This window comes from Misgurnus anguillicaudatus, chromosome 8 (assembly GCF_027580225.2).
Source record: "Misgurnus anguillicaudatus chromosome 8, ASM2758022v2, whole genome shotgun sequence".
Lineage (NCBI taxonomy): Eukaryota > Metazoa > Chordata > Actinopteri > Cypriniformes > Cobitidae > Misgurnus > Misgurnus anguillicaudatus.
The window spans coordinates 25344973-25366349 of NC_073344.2; the positions used below are offsets into that span (position 1 = coordinate 25344973).

At 38.4% G+C, this 21377-nt stretch overlaps 1 protein-coding gene across 5 annotated transcripts in view; it reads left to right on the forward strand.

Annotated features, from left to right (window-relative positions):
* The window catches only part of ralgapb (Ral GTPase activating protein non-catalytic subunit beta), a 31943-nt gene extending 10575 nt beyond the window's left edge, over window positions 1-21368 (forward strand). For 2 of the 5 annotated variants that reach the window (XM_073870537.1, XM_073870538.1), the window contains exons 8-31: window positions 1267-1418; window positions 1618-1822; window positions 3755-3790; window positions 5461-5662; window positions 6108-6275; window positions 6500-6614; window positions 6695-6842; window positions 7055-7119; window positions 7223-7352; window positions 9692-9825; window positions 12098-12280; window positions 12380-12531; window positions 12613-12796; window positions 13040-13147; window positions 13277-13432; window positions 13569-13778; window positions 14312-14470; window positions 14638-14800; window positions 14928-15050; window positions 15246-15382; window positions 17266-17371; window positions 17463-17538; window positions 19335-19483; window positions 19572-21368. In XM_073870537.1, the coding sequence (XP_073726638.1) occupies window positions 1267-1418; window positions 1618-1822; window positions 3755-3790; window positions 5461-5662; window positions 6108-6275; window positions 6500-6614; window positions 6695-6842; window positions 7055-7119; window positions 7223-7352; window positions 9692-9825; window positions 12098-12280; window positions 12380-12531; window positions 12613-12796; window positions 13040-13147; window positions 13277-13432; window positions 13569-13778; window positions 14312-14470; window positions 14638-14800; window positions 14928-15050; window positions 15246-15382; window positions 17266-17371; window positions 17463-17538; window positions 19335-19483; window positions 19572-19765 (3455 nt within the window). In that variant the 3' untranslated portion in view covers window positions 19766-21368. The remainder of the gene's footprint in view (window positions 1-1266; window positions 1419-1617; window positions 1823-3754; window positions 3791-5460; window positions 5663-6107; window positions 6276-6499; window positions 6615-6694; window positions 6843-7054; window positions 7120-7222; window positions 7353-9691; window positions 9826-12097; window positions 12281-12379; window positions 12532-12612; window positions 12797-13039; window positions 13148-13276; window positions 13433-13568; window positions 13779-14311; window positions 14471-14637; window positions 14801-14927; window positions 15051-15245; window positions 15383-17265; window positions 17372-17462; window positions 17539-19334; window positions 19484-19571) is intronic. The other 3 variants (XM_073870539.1, XM_073870541.1, XM_073870540.1) reach the window with 3 other exon arrangements.
* Window positions 21369-21377: the final 9 nt, after the last annotated feature.

The window sequence follows — 21377 nt, forward strand, 5'->3', positions numbered from 1 at the left end:
TTCATTTATAAACTCATTAAATCTGATGAAAGTAATAATTAACTGATAAAAATTATTAATAAAAACTACTCTACAACATTGCATCCCCTAATAAGTACATTTTGTCTGTGATTATTGTGTGTGAGCTTAAGGGACAATTCACATAAAATTAATTTACTAATATGAATACTGACCCAATCAGTACGCACCATGGAGCATCAAAATAATTTAATGCATAAAAATGTTTTTCAATTTTATATTTATATAGAGATAAAACATGTACAGAACTATATCTGTTCTCCAACTCCAGTCTAAATTGGCTTGTCTTTGATTATTTTGTGGTGTATGTGTCACAGACGAATTAATATTTGGTCCTAATCATGTTGAAATGCACTAGTGGTCAACCGATATAAGTTTTTATTAGACAATGCCAATTGAGAAAGCAGTGTGGCAGATGTAACACAAATTAATATAAACAGAAAATGGATGAAACTAAAATAACATTTATTGTGCATAATATTTCTGGATATATTATAATATTTGTATAAATATTTTAAGTTTTAGTGCATAATGTGTAAGAATTCAAACTACTAGTCAAGGTAAGGTTAAATGTGTATATTACATCTTTGTCCCCAGCTGGAGCTACTGCTAAGCTGCAGATCTGACTTTGAAGACTTTGCCTAAAGTGTTATGTAACATCATTTTAAAAAGTGTATAATGATTTTAGCATCTTATCTGAGTGTTTTTCATTAAGAATAGCTAATTTAAGAAACTGAAAGATTTATTAGCATATTGAAGAAATTAATCGATCAATGCCGTTAATAAAAATTTTCGGCTAATATATCGGTCTATCACTAAAATGCACTTCTTCTGAGGTTTGGTACTTGAATTTCTGGAATTTTCCAACTCAAAAATGATGACAGAACATTTATTTCTCATCTGAAATGAACATGCTGGCATTTTGCAGTTCATTAAATGTTGGGCATGTTGACAGGGGCATTATGGCGAAATATTCCTGTTCATGATTTCAATTGATAAATCATTGCATTAGCATCACAAAGCTTATGGTTTACACATACTGAATAGAAGAAATATATCAATTGAATTCACTGTAAGTTGCTTTGTATCAAAGCATCTGCAAAATGTATAAATGTGAATGTAAATATAATGTAATCTCGCAGCAAAATTGAACTGATGTGATGTTTAATTTCTCCATTAAACTGATAAAAAAACTGAATGTTTGTTATTAATTTTTTGTATTTTTGTCTCTCATTTCATCTGTCTCAGGTATATCTCGTCCACGGTCAGACAGTGCTCCGCCCACCCCTGTTAACAGGCTCAGTATGCCGCCGCCCCCGACCACAACCAACACTACACCCCCTCACAACCGCAGGCACCGCCCTACTGCTGTTGTCAAGACGACCAGCAAAGCTTCATCGGTATGACCATGCCAAAACTAATTCAATGAAATATTAAATTAAAACTGACTTAATTTATTTCCTTAATGCACAATTGTGATCTTTGTGTGCATGAAAAAAGGTTTTTATGCATTTGGCATGCAAATAGTTAGTGAACTAAGACCTGTAAGACATGTATCGTTTCATAATGACAACCAAACATCTCTCATTTACTCTTTAGACCGGCCAAACCAAAGTGTCACAACAGCCGTCTACGTCACCTCTCTCTAGCCCAAACCAGACGAGCTCAGAGCCTCGACCGCTACCCGCACCAACCCGGCCTAAAGTCAATAGCGTGCTGAATCTGTTTGGCCAATGGCTGTTTGATGCTGCGCTGGTTCACTGTAAACTTCACTCTGGTCTGAGCAGAGACAGCAGTATGACGGGTAAGATCGGCACTTCTTATCTATCTTATTTAATCAATAGTCACTCGTTCTGTTTTTTGTTTATCATTTCTATCCTCTTTTTTTCACTTCTTAAGGGTGTTTTAATTTCCTTTTCTTTCACTCATTCCTACCTGCAAGATTGTATGATATTCAGGTTTTGTGTCTAGTGATGTTAGTGTAGTCTATTATGTTTTAAAACTATTCTTTCAATCTGAATGCAATGAAATGTTTATGAAACTGAAGTTCTCATCATTAACACAGATATTCAGAAGTTAAGCTGCTTTCCACTGTACACGACATTCAGACATGACTGTCAGAGTTCGCCCCTAGTGGCAGAAATTTTAGTTTAATTGTAAATCCATGCCAACATGGGAGAGAAGCTCATTCCAGCGCTAGAGCCTTCAATCTATGAATATTTACTATAATGGAATAACTAAATGAATACAATTGAATGAAACTATAAACAGATATGCATACTGTATATGACAAAGACCACCAATATTTTTGGAGAGAGCATATTGAGACAAGAAAAAGAAAACGTGTAAATATAAAATGTAATGCGAATATAATTAGTAATGCTGCGTTCACACCAGCCGCGGTAGAGGCGTCAAGCGTGAGTGATTTCAATGTGAAGACGCATTGACGCGCGTCTGGAGGTCTCGAAGTGCGAATCAGGCGTTTAGCGCGACCTGATTCCACCTCATTCACCCGAATGGCGTGAATTGTGTTGCCGCGGCAAATGCGCGAGTTGAAAATTTTGAACTTTGGAGGAAAAATGCGCCGCGTTAACCAATCAGGAGCTTGCTCTAGTAGTGACGTGATTACAGGATGCGAGGGGAGTCGAAGAAGCCCCTCCCATGACGCGAATTTTCGTCTCGATGACTAGAATATCACGCACGAATGAAGAGGGTAAACTCAAAATGTTCAAGCGGCAAAGTAGACGCGGTAGACCCGAATTTGAACCCACGGTTACTCATCAGTAATAATTTTTTTAAAGGATTCAAGGGTTACTGATTTAAGGGTTACTGACTTAAGCAAAACGTATCCGAAAATTACGCATTGGCATATGGTCGTCACCTCATGCAGCCCCTTTGCGACACTTTACAGGGAATGAATGACTTCCAGTTTATTGGCCGTCGTTTGTCGTGTACAGTGGGAAGGCGGCTTTAGACTAGCATCGGTTAGTGAGTTAGTCGTGAGGATAGTGAATCACTAAAGTGCATGTTTAATATAACTTACACTAACTGTTCACATGCAGAGACAAAAGTGATACTAGATTACATAAATGGAAACTTGAGTTTTTTTCCTAGAAACATGAAACTTCTAGCAAATTTTTTATCAAAAAACTTTTACCAAATCTACTATCAAAAAATGTGTCTTTAGTATTTCATATTTTCATTTATTCTTTGTTTTTTAGAAGTATGTTACCTTATAGAAATACAATTAGTTCACATTGAAGTTAAACATAGTGAATGTTGTGTAATGATGTTAGAAGCTTTAGATTTCATAGAGATTAAACAGATAAACAATCAACTAATGTCATTACACTAATGTCATTATTAACTAATAATCTGTATCTCTTCTTTATTTTTCAGTCTGGCCTAACCAAAGTGTTTAGCAGTTAATTTATTTGATTTAAGCGATAGCTTTGGCCCAAATTAGTTTGTTTAATGATGTAGGTCATAGAAGTTTTAGTGTAAACTAGGAAATCCAGATCGAACTGTTAGGAGTGTTTACATCACTATGAATTGTAAATCTTTGGTTCATTGACTTGATTTCTTTTTGCATGATGGGGAATCTGAAGCTCTTTTATTTAATGTTGAGAAAAAATCACGACGAGAAACAATGAAAGCATTTTGATCTTCTGAACAGTCTCATGAACTCTACTGCTGTTCTTTGATTTCTTTCCATTTTATCTCTGTTATCTTGCAGCAACATTTTTCCAAATTCTTCTTTCTTATAAATCTTGTAAGTAGGAACGCAAGCTTTACCAGTTGCAGTTATTTCATTTTCCGTTTGTTTCCTTTTAATCTCTTTTGGTTTGTTTTGACTTCCACTCTTTCATTGTTGCAGTACTTGTTTACTTGGGGCAAGAGATCTTCACATACGCTGCTTGAGTCAGGGGTCCGTTAGGGGTTTGATTAATGACTGCTGCCCAAAATCTCATCGGCTCAACCGCAACACATATTCTGCATTGAGAATATCATTGAGAATATCTGCCGCGCTTGATCCCTCAACTTACCCGTCATCATTTAAACTTACTAGTTCTTACCCATACCATCTCCTGAAGGACCTCTACTAACTGATCTTCTCCAAAGAAACACACCAACCAGTATTACTTTGAGTTTATGCCCAACATTCATTGGACAGCTTTTTTTGTTGCGTTAGCATTTGATTAATTTCAGTTCTCATTTGTTTATTTTGTTTTGTATGGATATATCTGCATGTCGTGATTGTTGGTGCAGTTTGTTTCAGCCATATTGTGCCTTATTGTCTTACTGTAGGATGCTGAACAATTAGACATTGGAGTTTAATCAACATTTGTGTGAAATGAAGTTTTGATGACATGCTACGATAACAGGGAGACTGACCAGGAGATTAAATGGATGAAACGTGCATTACAATCTGGTTTAGTGAGATCCAACAAATCCAGTGTCCGTTATAGCTAATATACTTTCAGATAATTCTCTGCTAGTCTTGTCTAACAAAAGTAATAAAGTCTAATAAGAGTAATATCTGCAATTCCCCTTTGTGATTAAAAGGTGCAGTAGAATGTAAAACTATATTTATGTAGTCATAGATGAATAATAAGAGTTCTGTACATGGTAATGACGTATCGTGAGCCTCAAACACGATTGTTTCCTCTTTCTTATGTAAACCTCATGCATGCTTAAGATTGCTGGAAAACTGTGACGTTACAGTCGTGATGTACACCCCAACATTAAATTAATTACAATGTTGTTAAAATGCTAAAAATAAAGTTGTGACTGCTGAGTTTGCGCTATATGCTAGTTAATGCTATATGCTAGTGTTTAGGCTGAACGCTACAGTCACGTTTTGCAACTCCATACTAAAAAAACACACAAACTTACCACTCAGAAACGTCCATTAACAATCTCCAACTATTGATTGTTCCTCAAAATCTGATACAGACTCAAACATAAGATCTGTTTACACACACACACAGAGCTACTGAAGGAGCTGCTCTGAGAAACAGCCAATCAGAGCAGAGCTCAACATTATTATTCATGACTCTTTCAAATAAGGTAATAATAGACATAATTTTAAGAGTCGTAAATGGGGATGTAAAACTGTCCTCGGATCATCTTTTCACTTAATAAAGAAAAAACCTTCTATGTAAAATTTAACAGATTATTTCAATGCATTTTATGGCACCTTTAAGGCGTAGTGCGTAATGTCCTTTCTTTCTAATCCTTTATCATAAACGTTTCAAATACAAAAAAATCCCACATTTTCAAATTTTCAGCATTTATTTAATAAAAATGATTCAGCTCTTTTATATATATCAGAAGATCAATTTGTCGGTAATCCCTGTTATTATCTCCTGCAGAAGACGTATGAAGTATCATTTAGTCTTTGTGTTTGCATCTGTCTCTCTATCTGTCTGTCTGTCTCAGCCATGGCGACTCAAGCTGGAGTTGAACTGAGACGTAAAGGTTCTCAGTTGTCCACAGAATCCATGGTTTCCAACCCAATGTTTGATGCCAATGAGTTTCCTGACAATTATGAGTCTGGTCGAGCTGAAGCGTGCGGGACGCTCTGCAGGATCTTCTGCAGTAAGAAAACTGGAGAGGAGATTCTTCCCGTCTACCTCTCCAGGTAAACGCTTGTGTCCAATTATGCATTGTTTCTTTCTTTTAGGTTAAAGTGTTGGTTTAATGTAAGGTGTCAACTAAACCTTCCTGAACCATAGACTTCACAGGTGTAGTAATAGCTGGCCAAGTATATTTGTTGACTCATTTATGCATTACTTATTTATCCATCTGAGAAAATGACACCATCTGCCATTGATGAACTATTGAATAATCTCTCCTTGATCGCGTCAATGACTGCAGAGAACCACAGATGCATAAAACATGTGTCAAATATCATATATGTACTGTACTTTACGGTCTTGTTCCTTTTACTGTATTTGTCTTATCTTATGTGCAAACATCATTTTCATTAAGGCCATATTTTTGGCATGGGGTAGCGATGTGGTTTGACAGTCAAACATCCGGTGGTACTGAATGACTGAAATTTAGTTCTGTTGTCGTTCTGTCAGGTTCTACATGGTGCTCATTCAGGGTCTTCAGATATCTGACTTTATCTGCAGGCCGGTTCTGGCCAGCATTATCCTGAACTCCTCGGCTCTCTTCTGCGCCGATCTCAAAGGCATCAATGTTGTTGTTCCATACTTTATATCTGCACTGGAAACCATACTACCTGATCGGTGAGAAAAACCTATCGATGGTGTTTTATTAACTTATGTATTACCAAGACAAGAAACGAATGCATTTTTATTTAAAGAAATTAAATCCTATTTTCTTTCACTATTGGATAAATTCAATAAAACATCATTTTAAAAATAAAAGTGATTTATTCTGGCTTTTCTATCTGAACCTGTATCTTATTGTGTTGAATTCATGTTTATTGAGTTTGTGTTTGTCTGAACAGAGAGTTGAGCAAGTTTAAGTCATACGTGAATCCCACCGAGTTGAGGAGAGCGTCCATGCACATCCTCCTCTCCATGCTTCCTCTTCCTCACCATTTTGGCAACATCAAATCAGAGGTGTGCCTTCGTCTTTATTATTCAACCAGTTTTTTTTTTACTAGGTTTAATTTGACCGTGGTTTCTTATTTCATTGGCAGGTTCTTCTGGAAGGGAAATTCAGTAATGATGATAATTCCACCCATGACAAGGCAGTCACCTTTCTCTCCCTCAAGCTGCGATTGGTCAATATTTTGATTGGCGCCCTACAAACCGAGACAGACTCGATCAATACACAGATGATACTAGGTGGGGCTCTTGGTTTAGTATATCAGATAACTGGGTTTGTCTGTTGAAATGGATTGTTCTGGCTCTGAAATCTGATTGGACGAGCCATCCTTCAATAAATGCTTGTAATTGTGCTTTAATTTAATTTTCTATCAGTTCATCTCATGTCTACTTTTGTAATGAAAGTACTGTAAACGGCTCAGTTGTGTTTTTGTATGTCGTTCTGTTAACAGCGGCGATGCTCAATATCGTTCAGGACTCTGCGCTTCTGGAGTCTGTTGACTCTCAGGCTGAAGTGGTACAAGCATTTCTCTTTGATATTTTAGCAAATTCAAAGCAGTTTGATGTAAACACTCACGTAAGAGATTCATCTGTTTGTGTATGAATGTGTCTCTCATCAGGCCAGCGTGGATGGAAGTCATTCTCTTGCCAAGAGCCACAGTCGCAATAACAGTAACACGAGCGCAGGCAGCTCAGACGCCACAACCCCAGACAGTGACCGACCCGCACAGGCCCTGCTCAGAGACTATGGTACATTTACATCCAATACTGAGAAAAATCAACACAATCAACCACAACACACAGAACAACACTGTTTCATTCTTAATCCATAAAGGAATAGGTCACCCAAAAATGAAAATTACCCCTATGATTTACTCCCGATCAAGCCTTCGTCGATGTATATGATTGTTTATTCCGACGGACACAATCATATACTTATATAAAAAAAAACATCCTTGCTGTTTCAAGCTTTATAATGACCTTTACAGATGTAATCCACACAGCTTCAGAGGGTTAATAAAGGCCTTCTGAGGTCAATTGATGTGATTTTTTTTAAGAGAAATATCAATATTTAAAACTTTACAAACTAAAATAACTAGCATCTAGTAATGACTGACACATGTTCACAAGAGAGTGCATTTCTAGCGTATGTTGTAGCGTACGAGATGTAGTGGCACAAAGACGAATGCGGAAGTGCAGGCAAAAAATCTCAATAACCTCGTCTAATATAAAAATTATTCGACTTTCGATTTTCTTTTAAATCTCCGTTTTAGATTTCTATTTCCTAACTGGGTGTTTTCCTCTGTTTTTCTGCATTCATCACTACACCGCTACGTCTTGTACACTACGTCTTATGTCATACACTGGAAACACACTATAGGCAGTAATGTCGTTACCTGAGAGAAACCTGTCAAATCTCGAAGTCCTGTGTAAGGGGGCATGTACACCAAAGCAGTTCAATGTATATTTTTGATTGTTTCCAATGAAAGCGCCAGGTTTTTCAAAAACACCAGCAGCTGACGTTTTTTTCCACGATTAGTGCTGAGCGCCCAGTTATAAAATGTTTGTGAAATGCTCAGGTCGTCAATGTCACTTGGCCGTCCAATCACAGTGGAGAAGGGGCGGGACAAATATCACAACAACCAACTGCTGCATCATTTAACGACTAATATACAAAGCAGAAGTATCATAGCAACCAATGCGCAAAGCTGTGTATAAACGTTTGGTGTAGATGCCCCCTTAAAGGTGCAGTGTGTAATTTTTAAAAGGATCTCTTGACAAAAATGCAAAATAATATTATCGGGGTGTATAAAGACCTTTTTATAATGGCCCGTTATGTTTTTATTACCTTAGAATGAGACGTTTTTATCTACATACACCAAGGGTCCCTTTACGTGGAAGTCGCCATTTTGTGCCTCCATGTTTCTACAGAAGCCCTTAATGGACACAATTTTTTTGCTAAGTTGTCTCCGTTAATGACATGTTTTTCCGGTGGCAGCTACCGTAGCTTCTCTATGCGTTTTAAAAGCGAGGGGTGAGCAGTGGACTGAGCTGTTGGTTGCAATTCGCAGCCTTGCCACTAGATGTCGCTAAAATGTACACACTGCACCTTTAATGCAGTGTTCTGCATAGCAGGTTTGTTTATATGCATGTAAATGCATGAAAACATGTGTGCACATAAATGCAGAATGAGTTTAGCTTAAATCCTTAAATCAGTCTCATGTTGGTCCATGATGTTTTCCTTTAGGAGTATAAATAAGTTCAGTTTGGATCACAATTGATTTTTCACTGTGTCCAAGCTGTTCCCATCTATAAAACAACAGGGTCCATTGATACGGTCTTCTCATCCGCTACACTATAAGTCTTTTAAAGACAAATTTATAGCTTTTGATGTGATGTATAGTGGATAATGAACTTGTGATTGAACTATGATGTTGATTTCTGTGTGTATTCTGTCTGCTGTTCTTCAAAGATACTGAAGAATGCGCTGTAATGCATGCACATTTTCATCTGCTTGTGTTTAATAGTCTGTCAAATGAATGCCTGACTGTAAACATATGTGTCTGATATAGACTGATGTCCGTGTAGATGCCATGTATAATGTCATCTGAACATTAACTGTGAGGCTGTGAGGTGTGAAATACAGTCCCAGAGTTAAATATTTATAATATTTATACTCAGTACACTACTTGTTTGAGGTCATAACTGAACTGAGGAACTCGTTTTGAGTTTTATTTCTTCTAAAACTTAATTTTTTTGATAAATAATAAAGATGTCTCGTATCCCTCCATCACTGCCTCATTGTGTCAAATGAAATATGGCATCTACTGTCAGCTAGGTCTTGCAGAACTGTTTACCAAAACCAGATTTAATCTGAATATTTCGTTTTAAAGCATGATCTTGAATGTAGCTGAATGCACCTTGTTTAGTTTCTCTTTAAGCAGTTCTGTTTAAATGCTTGTTTGTATTCATGTGTAATATGTTTTGCACGGCCAATGACCGCTGTGTTTTTGTGCTTGGCTTGCGTTGTGTGTGTTTGTGTGTATTACTAACCCGCTGCCTATGGCGTGCTGTGTGTCATATCCCAGCTCTTCACACAGACACGGCGGCCGGACTGCTGATCCGCAGTATTCACCTGCTCACTCAGAGACTAAACTCTCAATGGAGACTCGACATGAGCATCTCATTGGCTGCTCTTGAACTTCTCGCCGGCCTCGCCAAGGTACCCACACAAAATCCAACTCGTGATCCTGTGTGTTTTGTATATTTACATACATGTACATTTTCATTTTTACCACTCTAAATAAGGTCAGATACCAGACGAGAAGCGCAGTGTCGCATAACGTGTAGGACATCTCGCTTGTATCGCACACCAGTCATGCACTTTTAATAGCGTGAGCTTAGTCAGAGTCTTTGTCCAAATGCAAAATTTGTGTTAGCAGTCTATGTTAATCATTAACGATTTTGTAATATAAAATATACAAAATATGATGCTATTTTATGTCAAACTATGTGATTGGCATTATGTGGCACGGCAGGGATTTAGGCAGCAAACAGCCGCTGTCAGGCGCTGCTGGTGTGTGTACATTCATAGAAAATAATGTGTTCGATTTTTAGATACATTGCGCAGCTTGATGCTTCTTGTCCGGTGTGCAACCCCCTTTAAAAATTGTGATTGAATGTCTTATTATAAATGGATACATAATAGGGATGTACCGATACAACATTTCTGTGCCGATACCGATAGTTTTTTGCTTTTTACTCCTTGTTTCGTACTTATTCATTTAGGTGACGCTAAAGTTTCATATTTTTATGTCATAAAATCCTAGAAGTGCAACGTGTATAAACTGCAATTTTGTTGTCATTGGCTATGTTTACATGCACAAAATTTTGTCAATCCGACTGAATTTAATCCGATTTTGCAGGTTACGACAATAGCGTTTACATGTGCCCTAAACATTTTAATTTGATTGTACATGTAAACTAACATTTTATTGTTGTATAATCTGAACCAAACGTCTGCGCGAGCGCAAAGCCAGGGTTGCCAGATTCACCTTTCAAAACCATCTCGATGGACATCCAACTAGCCCAAAAACATCCCAATGATTTTTTACAGCCCATCCAACAATAACTAATGAACGAAATCCTTAACCTGCAGAAATCAACTCATGGAAACAATTTAAATGATAGCCCAAATCTGAACTCAGAAAAAATAAAGGACTTGGTAACTCTGGGCACAGCATCTCTCGTCGAGTTCACGCTTTATTTCTGGATAACTGTACAAAGTCAACGATGAGTTGAAGAAAGTTGTTCTTAAGAAGTTTTCAGATATAGGCAAAGAAAACACTTTTCGAAAGGCACAACATTTTTTTATTGCTTTATGTAGCCTAATGCTGTGAAAATACACATAAATGCTGCAGAATGTAAAGCGCGTGACCCCATTACATTAATAATGCATGTTGCCATTGCCTTGCTATTGCATGTGTTTGTGACAATCATGTGAAATGTAAATAAGAGGTATTTTTTAGGTGCACAAGGTATTTTGCATCCGACTGAAAAAAATACTACGATTCACATGTTTGCACGAGTACTTTCTCCACCACCCATTTAAATACGATCAAAATTTGCATCCGATCGACCTGAATTGTATTGATTTAAGGCTTTCAATCTGATTGAGCCATCAATCGGAGTACAAACGGATTATTTGGTTGCGTGTATATGTAGTTACTGTGAAACTATTCAAAATAATCACACAGTTTGAGTTTGCGTGCGTTTTCCTGCATTGGCTTTTTTTAAACAATCGACCAATTTCGAATAGTGGGATAAAAATGCTTTTATCTGCCGATATACAGATTATTACACCAATAGGTTATTTATCAAATATAAATGCTATATCTGTGTTTTTTAATGATGGTGTGTTAAAGGGACACTCCACTTTTTTTTGAAAATATGCTAATTTTCCAGGTCCCCTAGTGTTAAACATTTGTGTTTTTCTGTTTTGGAATCCATTCAGCCGTTCTTCGGGTCTGGCTGTACCACTTTTGGCATAGCTTGGCATAATCCATTGGGTCTGATTGGACCATTAGCATCGTGCTAAAAATAACCAAAGAGTTTCAATGTTTTTCCTATTTAAAACTTCTGTAGACTCTTCTGTAGTTACATTGTGTACAAAGACCGACAGAAAATTAAAAGTTGTGATTTTTTTAGGCAGATATGATTAGGAACTATACTTTCATTTTGGTGTAATAATCAAGGACTTTGCTTCTGTAACATGGCTGCAGGTGGCGCAGTGATATTACGCAGCGCCTGAAACAGTCCCCTTAGTATTTTTCAATAGCAGGGGACTATTTTTGGTCCGTTTTTGGTTATTTTATAGGCGCGATGCTAATGGTCTAATCAGATTCAATGGATTGTGCTAAGCTATGCTAAAAGTGTTTGAGACTTTGTAAGTTGAACTGATACATGATCAAAGATGATGCACTTCTTTTCGTCAGGTTAAGGTGAGCGTGGAGTCGTCTGATCGGAAACGGGCCGTCAGCTCTGTGTGCAGCTACATTGTGTATCAGTGCAGTCGGCCGGCTCCGCTTCACTCCAGAGATCTGCACTCGATGATCGTCGCTGCTTTTCACTGCCTGTGTGTGTGGCTTACCGAACATCCCGACATGCTCAACGAGAAGGTGCCGCCCGCATTATTCACAGTTCACACATTGGGCCGTTTCAGTACTTGGTGGTGTATCTGGATCTGGATTGCTTGTTCTCTTTCGTCGTGTCTTTAGGACTGTCTGATCGAAGTGTTGGAAATCGTCGAGCTCGGCATCTCGGGCAGTAAATCCAAAACGGGTGATCAGGAAGTGAAGTATAAAGGAGACAAAGAGCACAACCCCGCGTCCATGAGGGTGAAAGATGCCGCGGAGGCCACGTTATCATGGTGAGCGAGACGAATGAGAAGTATCTTCACTTCAAGCACAAATGCTCGGCTCTGTTTCTGATGATATTGTCTTTCTTTCAGTATAATGCAGGTACTGGGGGCGTTTCCGTCTCCTAGTGGCCCCGCCTCCCCCTGCAGTCTGCTGAATGAAGACACGCTGATTAAATATTCCCGACTCACCTCGTCATCTCACAGTAACTTCAGATACTTCGTCCTGGATAACTCGGTCATCCTGGCGATGCTGGAGCAGCCACTCGGAAATGAGCAGAGTGAGAAAAACACAAACTCTTCCTGTATTTATCATTTAAATACAATAACAACCATCTGGATATGCAATTACATGCCTACTTATACCCAGATGAGCGGTGTGTTGTCAGTTTTAGTGGTTGTTAATGAATGAATATTTGATTTTACAATAACAGAAGAGCAATCATTGGTAATGTTAACATGATTAAACCTTATGGAAATCGTATAGATTGAGACAAACCTACTCGTGTGTTTGTGTCAACAGAACCCCTGTCCATCAGTCACTATGTTAATCAGAGGCATGTCCGGTCGTCACGCGTGGACAATGCAGCTCTTCCATCAGCCCAGAGGAGCGAGAGCCAATCAGAAAGTAAGACACATCATCAGCTACCAATCACAACAGAGATTTACATTAGAGGTCAAGAAGAAGCCATTTAAACCACCTCAGTATGACCAGTTACTCTCTTTTACATGACACGTTTTACACTTTCATCTACAGCAGGTGTTTGTTCCTGAAAGTCGTCCCACTCCCAAAAACGACGTAGGAATTCGATTTAACGTCAAGCACAGACCGTTCCCGGAGGAAGTGGATAAGATTCCGTTCGTGAAGGCCGACCTGAGTATCCCAGACCTGCATGAAATTGTGAATGATGAGGTGAAAACATTTTATGTGTGTGATTGAGTTTACAAAATAATGTCACAGTTACACATTAACATGTGAAGTGTAATAGTAAATGCATATAATGTCAGCATGTGTATGCGTTTCATACGTGTTTGTGTGTGCGTTTCAGCTGGGGCAGCAGCATGATAAGCTACGAGTTGTGATGGGTAAGCAGATGGACTATGAGACGAAGCTGGAGCATCACACGGAGGATCTGTGGAGAAACAAACCCTATCCTGATCCTCTGACGGACTGTAAACCTCCTCCTCCTGCTCAGGAGTTTCAGACCGCTCGACTCTTCCTCTCACATTTCGGCTTTCTGTCACTGGAGGCGCTCAAGGTGTCTGACTAGACACCACACATCGAAACAAACATAAATAATACTTCATTAAAGGTGCAGTGTGTATTTTTAGAAGGATCTCTTGACAGAAATGCAAAATAATATACAAAACAATTATTATCAGAGGTGCATGAAGATCTTTGTATAATGACCCGTTATGTTTTTATTACCTTAAAATGAGACGTTGTTATCAACATACACCGAGGGTCCTTTTATGTGGAAGTCGCCATTTTGCGCCGCCATGTTTCTACAGAAGCCCTTAATGGACAAACTTTTTTACTAAGTTGTCTCCGACGATGGCGGCTACTGTAGCTTCTCTTTGCATTTCAAAACAAGAGGTGAGCAGTGGACTGAGCGTTGGTTGCAATTCGCAACCTCACCACTAGATGCCACTAAAATTTCCACACTGCACCTTTAATTGTCACAGTGAACCTTGAAATATAATAAAATGAAGTCAGAATCTTTTGTAAAGTACAAAGCAAGTTTTTCAGAGTATCTTTGGTTGTAAATCTAACTGCGGTGTGTTTTCTCAGGAGCCTGGCAACAGTCGTCTGCCTCCTCACCTCATCGCTCTCGACTCGTCCGTTTCTGGGTTTTTTGACGACATCGGTTACCTGGACCTGTTGCCATCCCGGCCGTGCGACACCGTTTTTATCTTCTACATGAAAGCCGGACAGAAGAGCAGCCAAGAGGTGATTGTGCCGTTGTAAAAGATTTTAGTTTGAGAAACCATAACTGTGGTAAAATCTCTGTAATGTGAATGTATAGATAAAATATCTGTTTTATAACTCTTGTTATGACTAAAAGAAGATTTATTATATAGTATTTATCTTAAGGGTTTGACTTTATGTGCATGTAGATCCTGAGGAACGTTGACTCCTCGGCTAGCGTTCAGCCTCATTTTCTGGAGCTGTTGTTGTCTCTTGGCTGGCCGGTTGAGGTCGGGCAGCATCCCGGATGGACGGGGAGCGTGTACACCAGCTGGACCATTAACACGCCAACAGAACCTGCAGAAACACCAGGTACACACACACACGCATACAGACAGATATATAGGATAGGTACAAAGTAAACCAGTGGAAATCTGCTCAAGTATTTTTGATCCAAAATGATTATTATTTATCATGGTGTTATTGTGTGTTTGCACAGATGACTGTGTGACGCTGAGCGACACGGGCGGCAGCGTTTTTAATGGAGAAAAGCATGTGCTGTATTACGCCGATGGACTGACAGAAATCGCGTTTGTCGTACCGTCTCTGAGCGACTCGTCTGGTACGTCACCTCAGTTTGTGATTGTGCTTCTTGTGTTTGTTATTTTTTTCTGTTAATGCCTGAACAGAAATTGAATTCAAGGTGAAAAGCATCTGATAACACACTGCAGAGTGCTGTGGATCAATTTCTGTCTTAATGTGTTCAATCCATTTCATGAATTCACATTGATTTCATTAATATGACAAATGTGTGCAGCCGAGTCATCAGAGAGCAGTTTCCCCACCGCAGACTCAGATTCACAGATGGAGCTGTTATCCAGTTTAGTTAAACAACACAGCCTCACACTCGAGCTTTACCCCAACCACTCGGACAACATGGGACCGACACAACGGGTAACACCCCTTTCTTCCTCTCTCTCTCTCTCTCTCTCTCTTTCTCTGTCTCTCACTATGATCAAAATGCAGAAGAAGGGTATTATAAGTGTAACGGTACACTTATGTCACGGTGCGATATTTATTGCTGCTATTTCTTGGTCTGATGTTAACAAAAATGTACTGTTCATTAAAATGCTAACTTGGTATAAATCTTTAAATAGGATTGAACTTGAACACAGAGCTCAGGTGTCACCAGAATAAATATTAGAGATGCACCAATTGCATTTTTCTTGATCGATTAGATTTTTCTGCAGGTGTGACCTGCTGATACCCATTTTTGCTTATTCCGATTTTCTTTTTTAAGAACTAACAAAAATCCACTTTTCTTTAAATGGATAGTTTAACTAAAAATTCTTGTGGGTTTGTTTGTTTATTTATTTATTTGGTTATGTGGTCATTTGGAGGTCTGACTGGTTAGCGTTATAAGCTCCTGTGGTCCACATTAAAGACTGGGGGCGGTTCGAGTTGCGGTCTTTATGTACTCAATTAAATTAATGCTGCTGTTGGATTACGGGTCGGGTGCTGCTTCCACTGCGAGTGTGCGTGTGGCTGTGACGTTATTGCTTGGGCCACTGGCAACTAAAGGACCGGCTCAGAATCGGAATATTGTGAGACTGACCGGCCAGTTACCAATCCGCCAATCATGCATAAAATCGGTCTCCAATTTCAGTCTCTGGCCTGTCGATCGGTGCATTTCTAATAAATATATTATTCTGAACAAAAAAAAAGTACATTAGACACATTAGCTTTTACTCTCTCACTGTCTACATAAAAAAAACGTTGGCCATTTTTACTGGTAAAATCAGGAATTTGCCATTATCAGGGCCCACAAAAATAATATTTATTCACAATATATCACAGCCTCAAATGATTGCTTTAATAAAGCTGTCTAAATATGACATAATACAAATGTGTGTGCTGTTATATACACAGTAGTGATGCTGGTCCCACTTTAATGAAATTATTTGGCCCACCCCGCACCACTGTATCTATTTTTACAACCCGCACCCGCCACCATTAACGTAAATTATTAGGCTGAAATAAAGCCTGTTTTCTTGGAAACAGCCATTTGATTACATTGCCCTGTAAACAACATAAAGTACACTTTTATGTAGGCTTACGTATTTTAACATTATTAAAGACCCTAATAAAATATGCAAATATATTTAATATAGGTTATAGGTAATTGCACGCAACATGCATGTTTTTTTTTATTTTGTTTTTAATGACCTCCCCGCAAATAAATGGTGAAATGTTGGCTGATAGGTGACCCTGGACCACAAAACCAGTCGTAAGGGTCAATAAAAAAAAATCTAAATAAATAAGCTTTTCATTGATGTATAGTTTGTAAGGGTAGGACAATATTTGGCCAAGACACAACAATTTGAAAATCTAGAATTTGAGAGTGCGAAAAATCTAAATATTGAGAAAATTGCATTTAAAATCGAAATGAAGTCTTTACCATGCATACTAATAATGAACAGGTTGGTTTTAGGGCTTTCTACTGGCTTATTGCTGTAATGACCTTGTTGACTGAATGGGGAAAAGTTTCTGGCCAAATTTTTCGGCATCTATTCACAACAAAGTTATAGAGATATTTATGGTAAGACATTTACAAAATATCTTCATGGAACATGATCTTTACATAATATACTTATGATTTTTTTTACTTACAACGGTTTTGTGGTCCAGGGTCACATACTGTATATCATGTGTGGTTCATTGATTCCTCATGAAAACTGCAAACTAACTGTAAATTTCACTCACATGTTTGACCTTGACTACTATTACAGCAGTCAGTGTGTATGTGTATGTACTATAATGTGTGTTGTTTCCTTCAGTCCCCTACAGCCAAGAGCAGGAAGTTACCGGTGGGGAGGACAATACCTCCATTAGGACCAGACACCAAAGTGTTGGTGGTGTGGGTTGAGCGATACGATGACATAGGTGAAATGTGAATCCTGTTTATGTGTGTGTACTGTACTGATTCTACACCATCAAGAGATGCTTAAATATCCATCTGCTCTTGGTCCTACAGAAAACTTCCCTGTATCAGAATTACTGGCAGAGACGAGCACAGGTGTGGAAACCACAGCCAACAGCACTGCGTCCAGGTAATATTCATCAAATATACATTGTGTACATAAAATTATAAAAATGTTTCATGTAAGAAATGCTACAAAATTAAAGATGTGTCTAAACTAGCTGTGATCCGAATTTCAAGTTAAAATCACAAAAAATGAGGTTAGTGGTTTTCCAACAAAGGCCACTAGGTGTCAACGTTTGCAGCATACTTTTGTCACAAATTAATAAATTACTCTCACCACATTATTACTATTGCTAAAAGGTTTTGAAATATGACAGGTCCGTTTTTAGACCATTACACTCATATGTAGTTTGCCAACATTTTTGCAGATTTATTACAGGATGTAGTATCCTAATTTAACTAATGCCTAGTCCTGGCTTAAGCTAATCCCTGTCTGGGAAACTGCCCTGTAGTGTTATGAATATATAATAATTAATATGCATTCCTATAGGGTCAGTGACATGTAACAAAATGACTGTCGCTACATAATTTCTATTAGATGGCCTTGAAATATGAAAACTGCACACTTGGAGCTTTCCAACAATATTTAGTTTGTCAAGGTTTTTAGGTTTAGAACAGGGTATTAGTGTTATAAATACATAAAATCAAATTGGGCCCACCTGTGGGCCCGTAACATTTTAGAAAATGGTTTGTATTTGGTCACCTTACTATAGGGGGAAGCGAGGTCCTTTTTATTCCTGTCTCTATAGAAATAAGAACTTGTGTCATATAGCTCCAGGTGACTGCTCACGGACAATATCAAGCGTTCCTTCGTGTTGAATGACTGACTCCTGGCAGGGCTGCTGCCACAGCATCAAGCAGGCACCTGATTGGTTAACGCGGCGCGAAATTATGCCAAAGTTCAAATTCTTCAACTCGGGCGTCAGCCGACAATTCGCGTCAAACACAAAATGCGCAAAAAGCACCATTCGCGCGTACCGCGCCATGCGCTCAATGAGGAAACGTGTCTGCCGCGCCAAACGCCTCATCTTCACATTGACTTAACATTGAAATCACTCGCGCTTCACACCTCTTCCGCGGCTGGTGTAAACGCAGAATATAAGCTTTCAAACGCTATATATAGTTTGTCATTATTGGATAAGAATTCACTTGCAAAACACTATTAAAGTTAGGTGTCCCGCTGTCAGGACAGTGACATTTAGCAGAATATAAATGATTTGAGGCACACTCTTTTTGTAAATGAATCAATTACTTATTTTATAAAACACTCTTGAAATATGTATTCTAGACTCTTACTGTGGGTTCACACCAGCTGCATTTAAGGTGTCAAATTCGCGTGTACTGCGTCTAGTTTGCCGCTTTAACATTTTGAGTTTACTCGCTTCATTTGCATGTGAAAGCCTTGCGTGAAATTCTAGTCATCAAGACATTCGGAAATTTGCGTCATGGGAGGGGCTTCCTGTAATAATGTCACTACTAGGTCAAGCTCCTGATTGGTTAACGTGGTGCGTTTTTCAGCCAAAGTTCCAATTTTTCAACTTGCCCATTCGCGTGAATTAGACGTGCAAATGAGGTAGAATCGCGTCTACTGCGCCACGCTAAATGCCTCCTTCCCGCCGCGAGACCTCCAAATGCGCGTCAACGTGTCTTCACATTGACTTAACATTGAAATCACTCGTGCTTGATGCCTCTACCGCGGCTGGTGTAAACGCAGCATAAGACCTTTCCATTGATAAATAGTTTGTCACGATAAGATATAAATGTAAATAAATATTGAAGTAAATTCAGGTGTTCCGCTCATGGGTAACAGGTTTAATGGTCGACTTGGTTTGTCTCACTCTTTCTCTCATTGATTTCTCAAAGGTCCAGCTCTTCAGAGAAGGACGTTCCTATAATCTTCATCCACCCGCTGAAGACCGGCCTGTTTCGAGTCAAACTACACGGCGCTGTGGGTAAATTTAACATGGTCATTCCTCTGGTGGACAACATGGTCGTCAGCAGAAGATCACTCGGTGAGTTCATATGTGTGCTCGTGTGCGTTTCATGGATAAAAATAAATCCTGGAGTCATTAACGTTTGTGTTTCTCTCATCTTCTGTAGGGTTCCTGGTGCGACAGACTGTTATAAACGCGTGTCGAAGGAAGCGTCTTGAAAGCGACTCTTACAGTCCTCCTCACGTGCGACGGAAACAGAAAATAGCTGAAATCGTGAACCGTTATCGTAACAAGCAGCTGGAGCCGGAGTTTTACACCTCGCTGTTTATGGAGGTCGGTGAGAAGAGCCTCAATCCATAAACACACAAATGAGTTTATCAGCACATGTGACGATGGATGAGTTGCATTTTTCATGTCGATAGGCCAAATACTTGCTGAATTCTCACTAAACTTGACAAGATGCATTTTAATTTTTTCTTTATTTTTTTCTTTTCACTGGGTGAATCTCATATAAACATGTCCAGCCCTCATTTCTCTGAAATGAAACATTTAGATATTTTGCGTATAGATAATAAAGCCTGTTTTAAGGTCATTACTGTAATGCTTCCAGATGTTTTACCTCTTTGTTGTAATATAGCAGTTTTTTTAATGTGATGTTTCTTTTATTTATTAACATCAGCATAACATTAGGGATGTGCAACAAATGCTTCATGAATATTTGACAATATCTTGTTGTCACAGGCTCACAGTATAAAAATCTTTATAGGATCATAAAATAGATTTTATTTTCTATATGCAAAATATGAGTTTTGTTTTTGGGGGAACGGGTGAAATATGAGCTGGGCATGTGGTTGAGGATTCATTGCTGTACCTCACAATGATTATTTTCCTCATGTTTTATCGTATGTGTCAGTACCTGGAAGTGTAAACTCATCCATATAAAGCACTATTACAAATGAACACTAAAATCAATGTTGTCAACAAAAATGATCCGATGCCAGTAGCTTCCGTCCTTTCTCCAAACACACACAGAGGTTATGCACGTGTTTCTTAAAACACATCTTCATGTCATGTGATGGCTCTGAGATTCACATTTGTTCTGAGAAATTAGCTGAAATGAGCATTATCTCAATCATCGTGAGCTCTTCAGAGGGCTTTTGCTATAAACAGACAAACTAAATACAGCGTTTTCTGGTTTTTCACTTTTCATTTGAATAACATTATAAGGGCTTGTCATTTATTGGATCTGTAGTTTTGTGTTTAATATATATATATAAAGTTTTGTTTTTATACAAGTTTCTGCTGGATGTCAAAAACACTGTTACACACATTTAGTTTTTCTGTATTTTCATTTCTTTCTTTTTTATTTGTTTGGGTTTTTGGACTCAAATGACACTGAATTCATCTGAACTGACACTTTGACCTGCTCAGCTGTTGTGTGTTGGAGATTTATATGCTTTAAAGATATTCATTTGCAGGTGTTTTTAACCCTATAGATTGTCACTGTTCCCGGTCCACTGTTTTTATTATTTGTTAAGTTTTCCATCTTATTATTATGCTTTTCCATACAGCACGTCTTGTGTCATAAAAGACAATTTCCCAGTTTTGATTTGGTTATTCATCATGAGAAAACGACATTTCTTTGTTTTTTAAGAACAAAACTGTGTAAAGATCTACATGCAGCCTAGAGGATGTTCATGTGATTGGTCGGGGGCGTGGCTTTCCTCTATCCATGTGTAAATATTGGCGGCATGGACTTTGTATAAAGTTGGACTTTCTATGTAAATATGCGGGTGTGAAGTTCAGCTCACTCATCTCTTTACTATTGAATAGAGACAGCACAGAGGAAACAAAAGCTTGTTTGTATTTATGCCTCATATATGTGTCCAAAAGAAACATTGAATATTGAATGTAACACATTTAATGAAATAAAGATTTTAATTAAATTCTTATCATAAAATTGCTTCGTAGA